The following is a 12,338-nucleotide window of genomic DNA, read 5'->3' on the forward strand; positions in this document are numbered from 1 at the left end:
CCACAAATGTTACTAATGCATTTCTTACTCCACTCTCTTGTCAATAATTCAACTTCTTGTGCATGGAAAACTCGTGTTTCCCAGCCTTGCTGTGGTCTCCTCCAGGCTCTCTATGGTAGTATACAATAATATCATCTATTAAGTTCTTCCTCCATTCATATCTGACAGATTTTCAGCACTTGCTTTAGCTGCAGGTTACACAAGTCACACATCCCTTGTGTTGTGCCATCTGATGGGACACAAGCACATGGCAAAGTTGCAGTAGTTCACCTGGGCATGTGAAAGTACTAAAAGCCATTTTTAGCTTACAAATATAAATTATCACCAGGGAAAACAAAGTTTAGGATTTTTTTTTACTCACTGGTTTGCTTCAGTCTGTCATAGATTCCCCCAGGTGGAGCTCTGGAGTATTTCAAACTGAAATAATTATGGTCAGTGCCAGAGACACAGTTAAAAGGCAGGTGACTGCAGTAAGTGACACTGAGACTGGACTAACTAGAGTGAGCAGTTTCTCTCTGCCCCTTCCTTTTCTTTAAAAAAAACAAACAAACAAACCAACCAACTATTGCAAAGGGTCAAGAAATGTGCTTACATAAATGCTGTCCTGTAAAGTTGCCAGGTTCAGTGTGTGCCACAGTGCTTGCCTTGGCAAGTTAGAGTGCCACAGGCCTTCTGAAATGATCCATATGTGTAACTTCTCACTTGAAAATCTCCTGGTTAAACCTCTGCAAGGCTGGCTGAGCTGCTCAGCATGTCAGCCTGTCCTGAACAGGTAAAAAGCAGGAATTTCAAATTAAACAAAGCAGTACTGAGGTTCTTTCCACCTCTGGACATTCCTTCCTCTGCCAGAGCACATTGGAACCAAACTCACTGATCTGAATTCAGCCACACACCTGCACTATTTGTCCAGGATGAGTGGTTTGGGGACATTTAAATTTTTCTATCTTAATCATTTACAGTTATTAATATTTTGCATATCTTTGAGAAAAATCTGTTGCCTACAAAGAAAATAATTCAGAGCTTCCATGCTCAAAATTTTAAAAATAGAAATGTGTCAGGAAACCTACTATATGTAGATTTTATGTGCATAATGCTGTAAATTATCTGGGCAACTGAGAATTTACAGATATGTGTCCCAACAGATATCTGGGACTGAAAAAACATGAGAATACTGTTCTATTTCCCAAGAAAGAAATAGCAGATTTGGAAAAAAAAAATTCTATCCATGCACTCCTGGTTTTACAAGTATCTATTCAAACTGTAGAGTTACACAAAAGCCAGGTGTGCTGTAAATTAAGAGACACTGTCACAGCACAAAATTTGCATAAAATTTGCTTCTATTTTAAAAAAGTCTCCTCTAGAGGGCAGCATTGAACCAGCATTCACCTTTATAATGCACAAATTGCATTGACAGGCCAGAGGAGTTATTCACCATTATGAGGAAGCTGGAAACTTCATGGCATCTTAATAGTTTAATTAATTTTTATTACTTGTTTTAATCAGTTGTGCATTGCAATATGTGAGTTCTTGCATTCTTGCCTAAGACCTTCTGTATTTGGCTGAGTACAAAACCAAAACTTTACCCTGGGTAGTGGTTACTATAACAATTTTAAAATCACAGGTATCACTTCCATGGATTACTTTGCATCATTGCATGGGATGTCCTAAACTGCTGAAGCCTCCCACATGTTTTGCTGGTTTGCTTAAGGATTTCAAATGCTGAATTTATGAAATTACAGAAGACAAAAGCTCATCTAAATATTTTATCTATTGGTTTCCTAAAAAGAAAACACATCAGAAAGTCGCTTACTATTAAAAGAAACATTCTTATTTTTAAATACACAGGAGAAAAATCCATACAGAAATAAATTCATCACCATTATATATACAGGAAGTGTCAGAAGCAGTGCATGCAGGAGAGGCGACTCCCCATGGGAATAAAACAAAGCATGTGGCAATGTCTTAATTATGATGTTTTTAAACTAAAATATTGATGAATTGACACTTGGGAACAGTTCCAGTTTGGGGTCAGTTGAGGATTTCTCTGCCACCTGTTTTGTAATCCAACAAAATTCCTGAATTCACTGGCCAAGCCGTGACTGAGCTGCAAAACTCTTAATTAATCACATTTGTCCCCATGAGAACAGGCCAAATTATTGGGTTCATGCTCTGGCAAGGTTCCTCTCAAGCTGTGCAGTTACACACATGGGGTTTTTTTTTGCCTTATTCCCTTCTTCCCCAAATCCATCCTCCCCAGAAGCTTCGGGGAGCACTCCCATACTCAGATGGGTGCAGCATCAGCACCGACACAGGCACAGCCAGCAGCAGCTCCTCAGTCACAGAATGCACATCCTGTGTTCACAGCAAGGCAGCCCTGCCTGCAGAGCCTTGGGGCTGAAAAACCTTTTAGGGGTCTCAAGAGAGTTCTTGTGCCCTTATGGTTCAGTTTGGGAGCGTTGCTTCCAAAACCCACTGGGCTACATTGTGTTAAGAGAGAGGATTTTGGTGCTGCCTGGAAAGATGTCACTAGCTACAGTTTGAAATGGAGGAGCCTTACAGAAAACTGTGTGTCCTCTGCTCCTGGGCAGCAGCAGACATGGTTGCCTTAACCTCATGGAAAGCGCCATGCAGTTAAATTAGAGGCAGGAATTTTGTTTTGTCAACTAAAAACCAAAAATATTCTGGTTTGAGTTTCAGGTTCCCCCAATATCAGAAACTTCAGTGTGTTACCCAGAATGTCTATTGATGAATCTATGAAGTTGCACCAAATATTTTAGTCAAGAAAAATCAGTGGCTCAGTCTCAGCCTGACCCACATTTCATAAGCATTAGCAGCCTCTCTGTCACTCATATTCATTGCTGCTGACATATAGTAGTAACATTCAGCTGCTTTTTGGAATTGCTGTAAAGCAGTCTCAGATTCTTTCAAATCAGAGGGGAAAACAAAAGAAGAGAGATTTCCTGGGGGAGAAACTCCCTAAGCTTTGTGAAAGGCTGAGATCATGACTGAGTTTTAGAGCAAGGCTGCCAAGCACTACCTAGAAGTAAAATTTGTCTTCGTGAGCTATTCACAAAGTATTCAGAAAGACCCACATAAACATTTTCATATAGAAGGAGAAAATAATCAACTGATCTGGCATGAATTTGCAGAGCAAAGCACATCTTTTCAACTCACTGCAGTAAGATCATGACTGCTCTGTATTAAACAACTGCTCTTCTAAGTATGTTTGTGTGTAAGGCACATGGAAGTCTAAACAGATTTCCTCTTAGACTCTGTGTAATCAGTACAAAACCCAGCAGTTTCTCTGATAAAGTCTGTTGATCTCGAGGATATGATTGATAATCACAGAATGGCTGGGCTTGGAACGGTCTTTAAAGGTGATTGAGGTCCAGCTCTGTGCCATGGGCAGGTAACCAGGGACTCTGTTCAGAATCTAAAGGCCAAATGCACCAATCTGAGCTGAGGACTTCAGGTGCCCTGCTGGGGGATGCACTCCCTGCTCTCACAGGGCTCTGCTCCTTTGGTGGTGAGGGCATGGCAGAGTGCTTGTACCACCTCCAAGGAGTGGGGAGAGACCCAGGAGACCTGCTGGCTCCTCAGATGAGTTCTCATAGCCCAAGTGCAGCAGTGTGCAGCAGGATCTGTACCTGCCACCATTCCTGATGGAGTGGCAGCAACAGGAGTCCAGAGGAGCCACTGCACCTGAGCAGTGAGTCCAATGTCCTGAACATTCCTGAGTGGCTGCACGTGCACAGATGATCTTTGTACATGCAGATCTTTGCCTGGGAGCTTCCAAAGAGGATCCCAAAAAGGTTTGGTAGCTGGGCTGCAGCACTGGTGGGGGTGGATACAGCTGTGCTAGAGTGGTAATTGCAGCCTTCCTCCACTACAAACAAATGGCTTGGGTGCTGTGGCACCAGAGGCTCCGTGCTGGGAGGGGGATGGTGGCCTTGCAGAGCTGTGAGAGGGTAAAGCACTATTCTGGTATTCTGTATCAATGTTTTGCAGGCCTGGCAGTGGTCACAGTTGATGCCTACAAGCACTGGATATTCCACAAGTTGAAGACGGAATACTGACTTGTTTACCTGAAGATAATAGGACTTCGGGGTATTTCCTCAGAGAAAATATAAATTTTAATATAATTTCATAAGCTTTGGAGGTTAGCTTGTCTTGTAGCTTCAGTGATATCAAACTTCTTCAAGTAGGAGCTAGATAGAAAGCTGTTTAGTTTTTGCCAGCGTATGTAAAACAAGACTTTTCTATCTGCATTGTAGATTGTTTGTGGACACTTCCAGATTCTTGTGCTTTCTGCAGTCATTCTGGGGACTGAACTCTCATTGATAGTGAAAGAAGTTCCATGAACACGCTATGTGCAGGAATTTGAGTGTAGAAGCCCACAGTGTGGTTTGGAATAGTGAACTGCTTTTAGTTTGGAGACGACTGGGGGAGATGGGAAGAGCAACTGTACATTAAGGGAACAATTACAGATCTTCCTGGTAACATCAATGAGAGATTTGCCTTCAACCTTTCACAGAAAATTTTTTAGCTTTAATTTGGGATATTAAAGGGGTTTTTCAAAAGCACTAAAGGCCAGTGGAAGCTTCTTAGCTGCTCCTTTTGCCTTTAAAAACCCCTACACCAAAAGTGATAGCCGAGAACATGAAATGGAAGTAAATAAAATGCATTTTCATTGCTGTTTTGAGTTACATAATTGTTGTTTCTTGATTTGTTAGTTGATCTGAATTTAACATGGATTTAATCTGTATGGTGACCAAGGAAACGGTGAGTAACTGCCAGAGATGCCAAGTACAGCCACAAAGCCAGTGATGTGTAGGTGAGCCCCTGAGCAGCCACCCAGGTACCAAAGCACTGCCCACAGCCCTGGGGCTGTGTCACCTCTGCTGAGCTTGGTGGCCATTCCAGCATTGACCAGCACAGAGCACAGGCTCACCCTGACTCCTGGGATAAACCCCAGGACACCCAGAGCCAGCTGACATCACCCTACCTGTGTGGAGCACAGAGCACATCCCCATGTTGTGCACAATACCCAGCACTAGGTCAGCTGGCAGGGCAGGGAGCACCTGGACAGGCCCATCCCTCTCTCAAGCCCTCTCTGGCAGTAGCTGCAGTGAGAGTGGCAATGAAGCAACAATCTTAGCAGAGGTTTTGGGTCTACTCAGTGCACCAAAACTGCCTCCCTTCTGCATTCTCTAAGATCAAGGCCACAAAGGGCCATAATACCATGTTTGATATTACAGTCGGGCTCCCAATTTCACTTAAAACTCCCACTCAGAACCCAGCAACTTGTATTGAGCAAAGCATTTCCTCCAGACATGATCTGTTAAATCAAAAGAGCATAAGGGTGATAGCAATTATATCACTGATCTGGTTAGGATTAACCAGTTTTACCAATAAAAATCCACAGCTTACTGTTTTGAATTTGTGTGGCTTCAACTTCTACCCATTGGACGAGTATTTGTATCTTTCTCTGTGCAGTTTAAAAACTCGTTAATACAAAATATCTCCTCCCTGTAAAGGAATCTGCTTGCTTCTTGATCTTCATTGTAAGCTGAACACACTCGGCTGTAAGCCATCTTCTTCCTCTTTGAAATGTTTTTTTTATGGCTCTCTGCTGCACAATTGCTGTTTTTTCAACAATCTCAAAAATGTTGAACTGTGGAATAGTTTGCAATTTTAATTGATCCCACAGTGGCATATGCAGATATCAAAATAATAATGATTTTTATCCATACCCTGCTCTGCATGGGATGTGCCTGAGAAGAGATAATTTAACAAAATATATTGAAAAGGTGAAGAAAAATAAGACAACAAGAGGAGAGTGCAGAGTTAGTTTACAGTTAAAACCATGTAAACCAAGAAGAAATAAAAAGCAAATGAACCCCACAAACCAAGTCAATTAAATACTCCAAACTCCCAATTTCTGGGAGCCCCAAGAGCAACATTATGTGCTCTGTTGTTTAAGAAGGGACTTGAGCAGAGCCTTCCCTGTCCTGCAGCTCCCTGCACTGAAAGCATTGCCAGGTTTTTCTGGTTTGAAATTCTGCAGCAGAGGCTTCCTGGGGAATTTGTGTTCCCCACTAACAAAATGCTGGCACATCTTCATGCTCAGACCCCAGAACAGGACCCAGAGGTGCTTCCTCTTGAGGAAAAAGGTTTCTCTTGATTGTAGAGGAATTAACCACAGGCAGTCACAGTTGTTCAGTTTAGCCCCAGAATTGCTGTTTCCATCACACCCACAGCAGGTAGTAATGGATGGAGCTTGGCTTTGTTTCCTCTGCAGGTTGCAAATCCTTCTCCTGCTTGACCAGACAGTAAACGGCAGCTTCTTTCATTTTTAGGGCTGCATCCTTCTTTTCTCTGTTTTCAGCCAGGTTTTTTCACCCTTTTAATGTGCATGTACAATGCAAACATGAAGTTGAGAGCCAAATGAGGGCAGGGATTTTCCCTCCTTCATGCAGTAAGGCACACGAGGCTGGCTCAGTACTGTTAGTTCACACTGCAGCATGAGCAGGGAACACTTCATCCTCAGCTTTAGTACCTTTAGCAAATCCTGGTGTTACCATGCAGTGGTATGGGTTTGGGAGCTTTACATTATTTTCCAAGTCCATAAATGTCAGAATCCAGTATAAAAAAAGGTCAATATATTACTGTCAAAAGTTTTTTTTTCCTTTTTTTATACAAAAATTAAAAAGGTCAAAATATATCACATTATTTACATATTGTGCTTCATGCTTAGAGATCACTGAAAAAGAACACACAAACAAACATTTTAATCAGAGAAATGCTCCATTCATTACACTTATTAACTTTACTGTTACTATAAGGATTGGCATTCAGATTTCTTTATTATTAACAGTACATCCAAACAAATTACAAACAGTTAAAACCTTTGATATACCAAGAATGTGCTCGCATTCTAACTGAGGGTTTGCATTCAGTTAGTGACATGCTGTTAACTCCAGCTGTGTCCACATACCACATGTTACAGCTGGGTTTGTAATTCCACTCAGCTTCAGGGTGATTCTCTTGTTGGAGAATGAGGATTCTCCTCCAAGTCTGGATCAAATCCTCATTTTACAGGAGGACACATCTCTCCTCATGCTCCCAGGCTGCCAGCAGCACTCCCAGCCCTTGGCTGCTCTGGGTGCAGGAGATGCTGCAGATTACCTGAGCACTGCACCCAGGGTGCTGATCAGAGCACTGAAGCAGTGCTTGTGAGTTACAATTAGTGGCAGAAGAGTCTTTGTTAGAAAATAAATGTTTGGAACTGTGCCACAAAGAGACTGTTAACTTCTCAGCTGGGAGGGTATGGACTGAGAAAGGCACAGGAGCACCTGGTGCAGCCTTTCCATGGGCGGCTCCTGAGCCTCCTTGGCCATGATAAAAGCCGGAGCAAGCCTGTAAAAAGGCATTCTGGTGACAGAGTTAATGATTTGTCATGCTTAGCAAGTTTTTGGTGTTCCCAGCACCAGTCTAGAGCTGGGGGGAACAAGACCTGAAGCTGCTGGAATTCTGCTCTCCCAAGGCATAATGCCATGTCTGCCAGGCCTGTGAGCTGCTGCTTGAAGCACGTGCAGCAGTGCAAACAATCACCATGCAGGGAGCAAAATCACTCAGGACCTGTTCAAGAATAAACAATTATTAATGTTACTGTACCTTATGCCAACATCCTGCTACTGGCAGTCCGTCTGGTCCCTGCAAAATTCAATTTACAGATTCAGTTTTCCTGATAGTGACTCAGGTGTCAGACCCAAAAACCTGAAGCTCATTGGTGACAATGAAAGGCTTAGCAGCACTGTTAATTACCATGCAAAACCCATTTACTGAATATGCACAAAAATGAATATGCAGGCAATGTAATCCATATGTCACGCACAACACAAAATTAAATACACCTCAGGGGGAAAAAAAATAAAAATTGGAAATCTACACTTTTTTTCCTTTAAACAAAGAAAACTTGTACAAATAGAAAGATTTGAAATCACAGTTCATTAACTTCATAATCTGCTTTATAAGGTAGTGTATTTTGCAATCAGACATATATATGGAAAGCATGATGTGGGAATGTATTTTTTGTTAAAATGTGCTTTTCTGTTTGGGGGAGGTGATGTAGGTATTTTTTTCCTAGGTGGTATCCTAATTGTGTTAAATTTGATCCTGCAGTACTTAGTTTCTTTAAGGAATCTTGAGTTGCTGAACTGAGAATAGGATGAGTTGTGGACTATGCAAAGGAAGTGAAAATATTTGTCTTGTTCCACTGGAGATACAAGAACCATACAAAAACCAGAAAGCCAGAAGAGCTCTGACTCCAGGAGGAGAACACTGGAAAGGAAGGAGCCCTTAGAAGAGGAATGAGCTATGTGTGACCAGCTCTCTCCAGACACCTCAGAAGAAATAGCTGACTTCAGCTGCCTTTCCTGATGCTGGATTTGTTTAAGGCTCTTGGATCTCCAATTACATGAATTTCTGCATGTAGAGCCACAGAGAGCACCCAGGCACTGACCCCTTCCCTCAGAGCCACCTCCAGACTCACTGGGGCTGGGAGGATGTGGATGCAGCAGAGACCTGCTAGTGCGAATACAGGTCAAAATGCAATTTTACATTTTTTACTGTAAATGTTAGTCATCACATTTTTTTGTATTCTGTATTGATTTTATATGTAAAATAGCCTATGCCCAATAAAACAGATGCAGTGAAGTAAGGTAACCCTCTCCAGCTACTCAGAGTGTAAGCAGTCATGCTTTCCTTAGTTAGGAAACACACACTTTTTCTGCAGACACAGTCAATATTTTGGTCAAAAGCTATTAGAAAAAAGGGTTAAACCTGTACATTTGCCAGAGTTGTCTGGTGTGATGGGTACAGGGGACAAGGTGCAGGGTGGTTGTTTGACCTAAAACATGCTGACCTACTGTTAAGGTGCACCCTAACACTGATGGTCAGGGGGTTTATCTCTGCCCTGAGCTATTTCTCCTTCTTATGCACTCAGAATACTTATTTTGGCCATCATAAAACTCCACAACTTTCTACCACCTTTCACTTGAGTGTCTCCAAAATGACTCTTCATGGCTGTGTGTGGGGCTCATGCTGAAGCTGCTGGACTGAAAGCCCAGCAAGCCTCCTCTGCACCCTGGGCTGCAGAACAAAATCAACATTTCAAGCAACCTGCAAGTAAGCAGGAAGATGCACAAGTGCTTTACTGAGTGGGCATGTTGTAGTTAATTGGAGGGATCACCTACTGCAGTTTACAATGCCTTCAGCAGAGATGGGTCCTGTGTTTCCTGTGTGGTTAAGATGGGAGATGCTTGGGAAATAGAACATCTCTGGGGAGTAAGTAAGAAGTTAGAGCAGGCCTGCTGTTAGGAATTGGTTTCTTGGACACATCTGAAAGTAATTTAACTTTTTGAAAGAGAAACAGCTTACTGCCCTTTTGTTTCTCCGAGGACAACTGCAAATCATCTAACACGCAGCATTTTCTATGGTTGAAAAAATGAAAATAAAACAATGACCTCTCTTAGCTAGTGGTGCAGAGCCCTTTTGGGGAGCAGAGCACAAACCTTCCTGCATAAGCACTGGAGCCAACCTGAGCTCTGGGCAGAGCTCTGTGCTGGCACAGCAGAACCCTTCTGGTGCCCAGGGTGCCCGTGGCCCCGCTCTGCAGGACAGGCTGCTGCTGTTTGGGGAAAGCTTTTCAAACCCAGCTGGGGATGGGACTCAGGGCTGCAGCAGCACAGGCATGAGGGAACCAAACTGGGCCACAGGTACTGAGAGAAACTTTGAGCATCTGTTACCAGAGTTTGAGCATCTAAAAAAAGCTTGAAAGCATCTAACTTTGAGCATCTGTTACCATAAAGGGACTGGCATCCCCTGTGTGATCTCCCATGATTTACACTCCTTATGTAAAGTCATTTTAACTGGGGAGAAGAAGGCAGCACACATTGGCATCCTTCCCCAAATGCCAGAGTGAAACATTCCAGCTTTGGTGCCCTGTGTCCTTCCTCTCCCTGGAGGGGTTTGCTCCTGGGGACACAGCAGGAACACACACAAACCATGCAAGACACAGCAGATACTGTACCAAAGGGCAGGGCAGGCTCAGCCCATCCAGGCCTGGCAAACCTGGGTCCCTTTTGCTGCCTGCAATGCTATGATCTCCCTGTTTGGAAAAATAACTGCTTGTTGAGAATGACAAAGGACACAGGAGTTACACAGACAGACACCCATGTTTCAGCACAGGGGGAGGAGGATGGGTTTAGAGCTTCACAGCTCCATTTCTGATGACACAGCAAGACAGCAGAGTGGTTCTATGGTAGGGAATTCACATGACATGCAGAGTCTGTCACCTGGGAAAGATCCTCTGTACACAAACCAGAGATTCACATTTGTAAAAGTGCAATTAAAGAGATAAAGGGTAAATCACCCAACATGTCGAGAGAGGAAAAAATTAATTGCAGTTCACATTCCATCTCCAGGCAAAATAAAGCATATTGACTAAAGGAGCTTATTGCTGGTGTAGTGGAGCTACACAACAGCCTTGGCTGCCATGGCTGTGCTCAGAGAGTGAGGAAAAATCACATTTTCAGAGAAGAAATGAGTTTTTGAATTGTCATGGAGCAAGCAGCTGGCACTCTTAATAAGGTGCTTCTGGACTAAGTTCTAAACAGCTACATTTAAGCAGTTTCAGTTCCATATTGGACACTTCTCATCCTGCACTTTCAAAGCACTTCAGGGAGAGGACCTCTCTAGCTTTAGTAATTATATGAGAAACGGTAGTGAAAAGGAGGTAAATTTTACCAGGTCAAATAACTTCTTATAAACCATTCTAGATTTTTTTTTTTTTTGTGGGCTCTATCTAATGAATGAGAGGTTCTGGAAGTGGACCTGGGAGATGCAGCTTCCCCAGGCTCGAACAGCCAGGAGGTTTCCAGGAAAGCCCAGTGGCTGCGTGCTGCAGGGTGGTGGCCCAGGGTGTGTCTGGGAAGGGACAGCTCTGAGCCACAGGCACACAAACCAGGGGATGTTTCTTCTCCCAGAGGCACCTCCTGGCAGCCCTGGGGAGCTCCAGCTCATGCATCACTTGTGCTTGGCAGAGCTGTGATGCTATCGACCCCCACGTGCTTCCCCTGGCTCATCCCTCACTGGGTTTGCAGGGATGAGGATGGAGCTGGCCTTGTGTTCAGATCAGCTCCCATCCCCTGCACCCAGTTACTCCCTGATTTCAAACATGCTCAGAAGCCAAGCCAGCAGCATCACACTATCTCCTGAAGAGCCCTACTGAGGTCCATTGTTCCTGACTACAATAAGAAGGTCTTCACACAAAGATGCTTTATTTTTACTGCTGTGGCTTGCTCCCATCTGGCCAGTGAGGAGCCCTTACAGTGAGCAGTGAGCTTCCAGCAGTGCAGATAAACCATTAAGAAAAGTGAGAAAACAATAACCATCTGCTCTGATTTACTGCAAAAGAGAGGACTCCCAAATCCTCCCTGGCTGCAAAGCTGTGTCTCCTTTTCAGCCCCTCAGCCTGTGCTTAGGATGAGTGAAATGAAAGACTTACCACAGGACAAGGCTGGTCCAGGCCAGGGGGGCCTGGCTCCCCCTTCTGTCCTTTGGCCCCTTTTCTCCCTGGTATTCCTCGTTCACCCTGTCAGCACAACAGGAAGGAATCAGGAGGAAGAAACACCTTTGGTTCATGTCTCACAGCACTCACAGAGTCCCAGTCCTCACCCAGAGTAAGGACACAGCTCTGGTGTGAGTGCAGCTGAGCAGTGAAATCACTGTGAAAATCTTCAGTTAAAGCTGGGTGGGAATATTGCAATAGATAATTTTATAACAGATTGACTAAAATGAGCAGTTTCTGCTGGAGCCCAGGTTGGAATCTGACAGCAAATGGGAGCAGCAGCTTCCAGCTCAGCTGGGCTCCTGGCTCCACCTGGGTACCCCTTTGTTTAAAGGTCCCTGTAACAAAACCTTTGACTTGGATCCATTTTCAAGGTCTATAAACCAAGACCAGTGATTCTGTGCAGCCTGGAGCTGCCAGGCTGCTCCATTTCCCCACAATGGTCAGGCTGGGCCTGAAATCCCTTCCAAGTGGGTAGGAATTAACTGCCTGTCCTGCCCTGTGCTGGGAAATTGCAATTCCTTGGGCTGCAGTGGCTCCCAGGGCAAGAAGAGCAGCCTGTCCTGCCCCACAGCACCAGCACAGCCATAGCCCACTCACCTTCTCGCCTCTTTCACTTCTCTCTCCTTTCTCTCCTCTGAGACCAGGGAAACCCTGTCACCACAATTTTTAGGTGGGAAAAAGAAAAAAAAAAAGACTTTTTAAG

General features: G+C 43.9%; 2 protein-coding genes across 4 annotated transcripts in view; one reads left to right on the top strand and one right to left on the bottom strand.

Annotated features, from left to right (window-relative positions):
• HNRNPAB (heterogeneous nuclear ribonucleoprotein A/B) overlaps positions 1-8,727 on the top strand; it is a 28,924-nt gene extending 20,197 nt beyond the window's left edge. For 2 of the 3 annotated variants that reach the window (XM_071443282.1, XM_071443288.1), the window contains one exon: positions 4,009-4,711. The gene's annotated coding sequence lies outside the window, so the exon portion shown is untranslated. Of the gene's footprint in view, positions 1-4,008; positions 4,712-8,184 lie in introns of those variants that run through there. The other variant, XM_071443286.1, reaches the window with a different exon arrangement.
• A 127-nt stretch (positions 8,728-8,854) lies between these two features.
• Positions 8,855-12,338, bottom strand: part of COL23A1 (collagen type XXIII alpha 1 chain) — a 174,892-nt gene continuing 171,408 nt past the window's right edge. Inside the window, exons 28-30 of the mRNA XM_071443293.1 lie at positions 12,233-12,286; positions 11,570-11,656; positions 8,855-10,171 (exon numbers count right to left, since the gene is read on the bottom strand). Of these exons, the coding sequence (XP_071299394.1) occupies positions 9,929-10,171; positions 11,570-11,656; positions 12,233-12,286 (384 nt within the window). The 3' untranslated portion in view covers positions 8,855-9,928. The remainder of the gene's footprint in view (positions 10,172-11,569; positions 11,657-12,232; positions 12,287-12,338) is intronic.

This window comes from Agelaius tricolor, unplaced genomic scaffold, assembly GCF_023055355.1.
Source record: "Agelaius tricolor isolate 1412-34295 unplaced genomic scaffold, bAgeTri1.0.p SCAF_18, whole genome shotgun sequence".
Classification (NCBI taxonomy): domain Eukaryota; kingdom Metazoa; phylum Chordata; class Aves; order Passeriformes; family Icteridae; genus Agelaius; species Agelaius tricolor.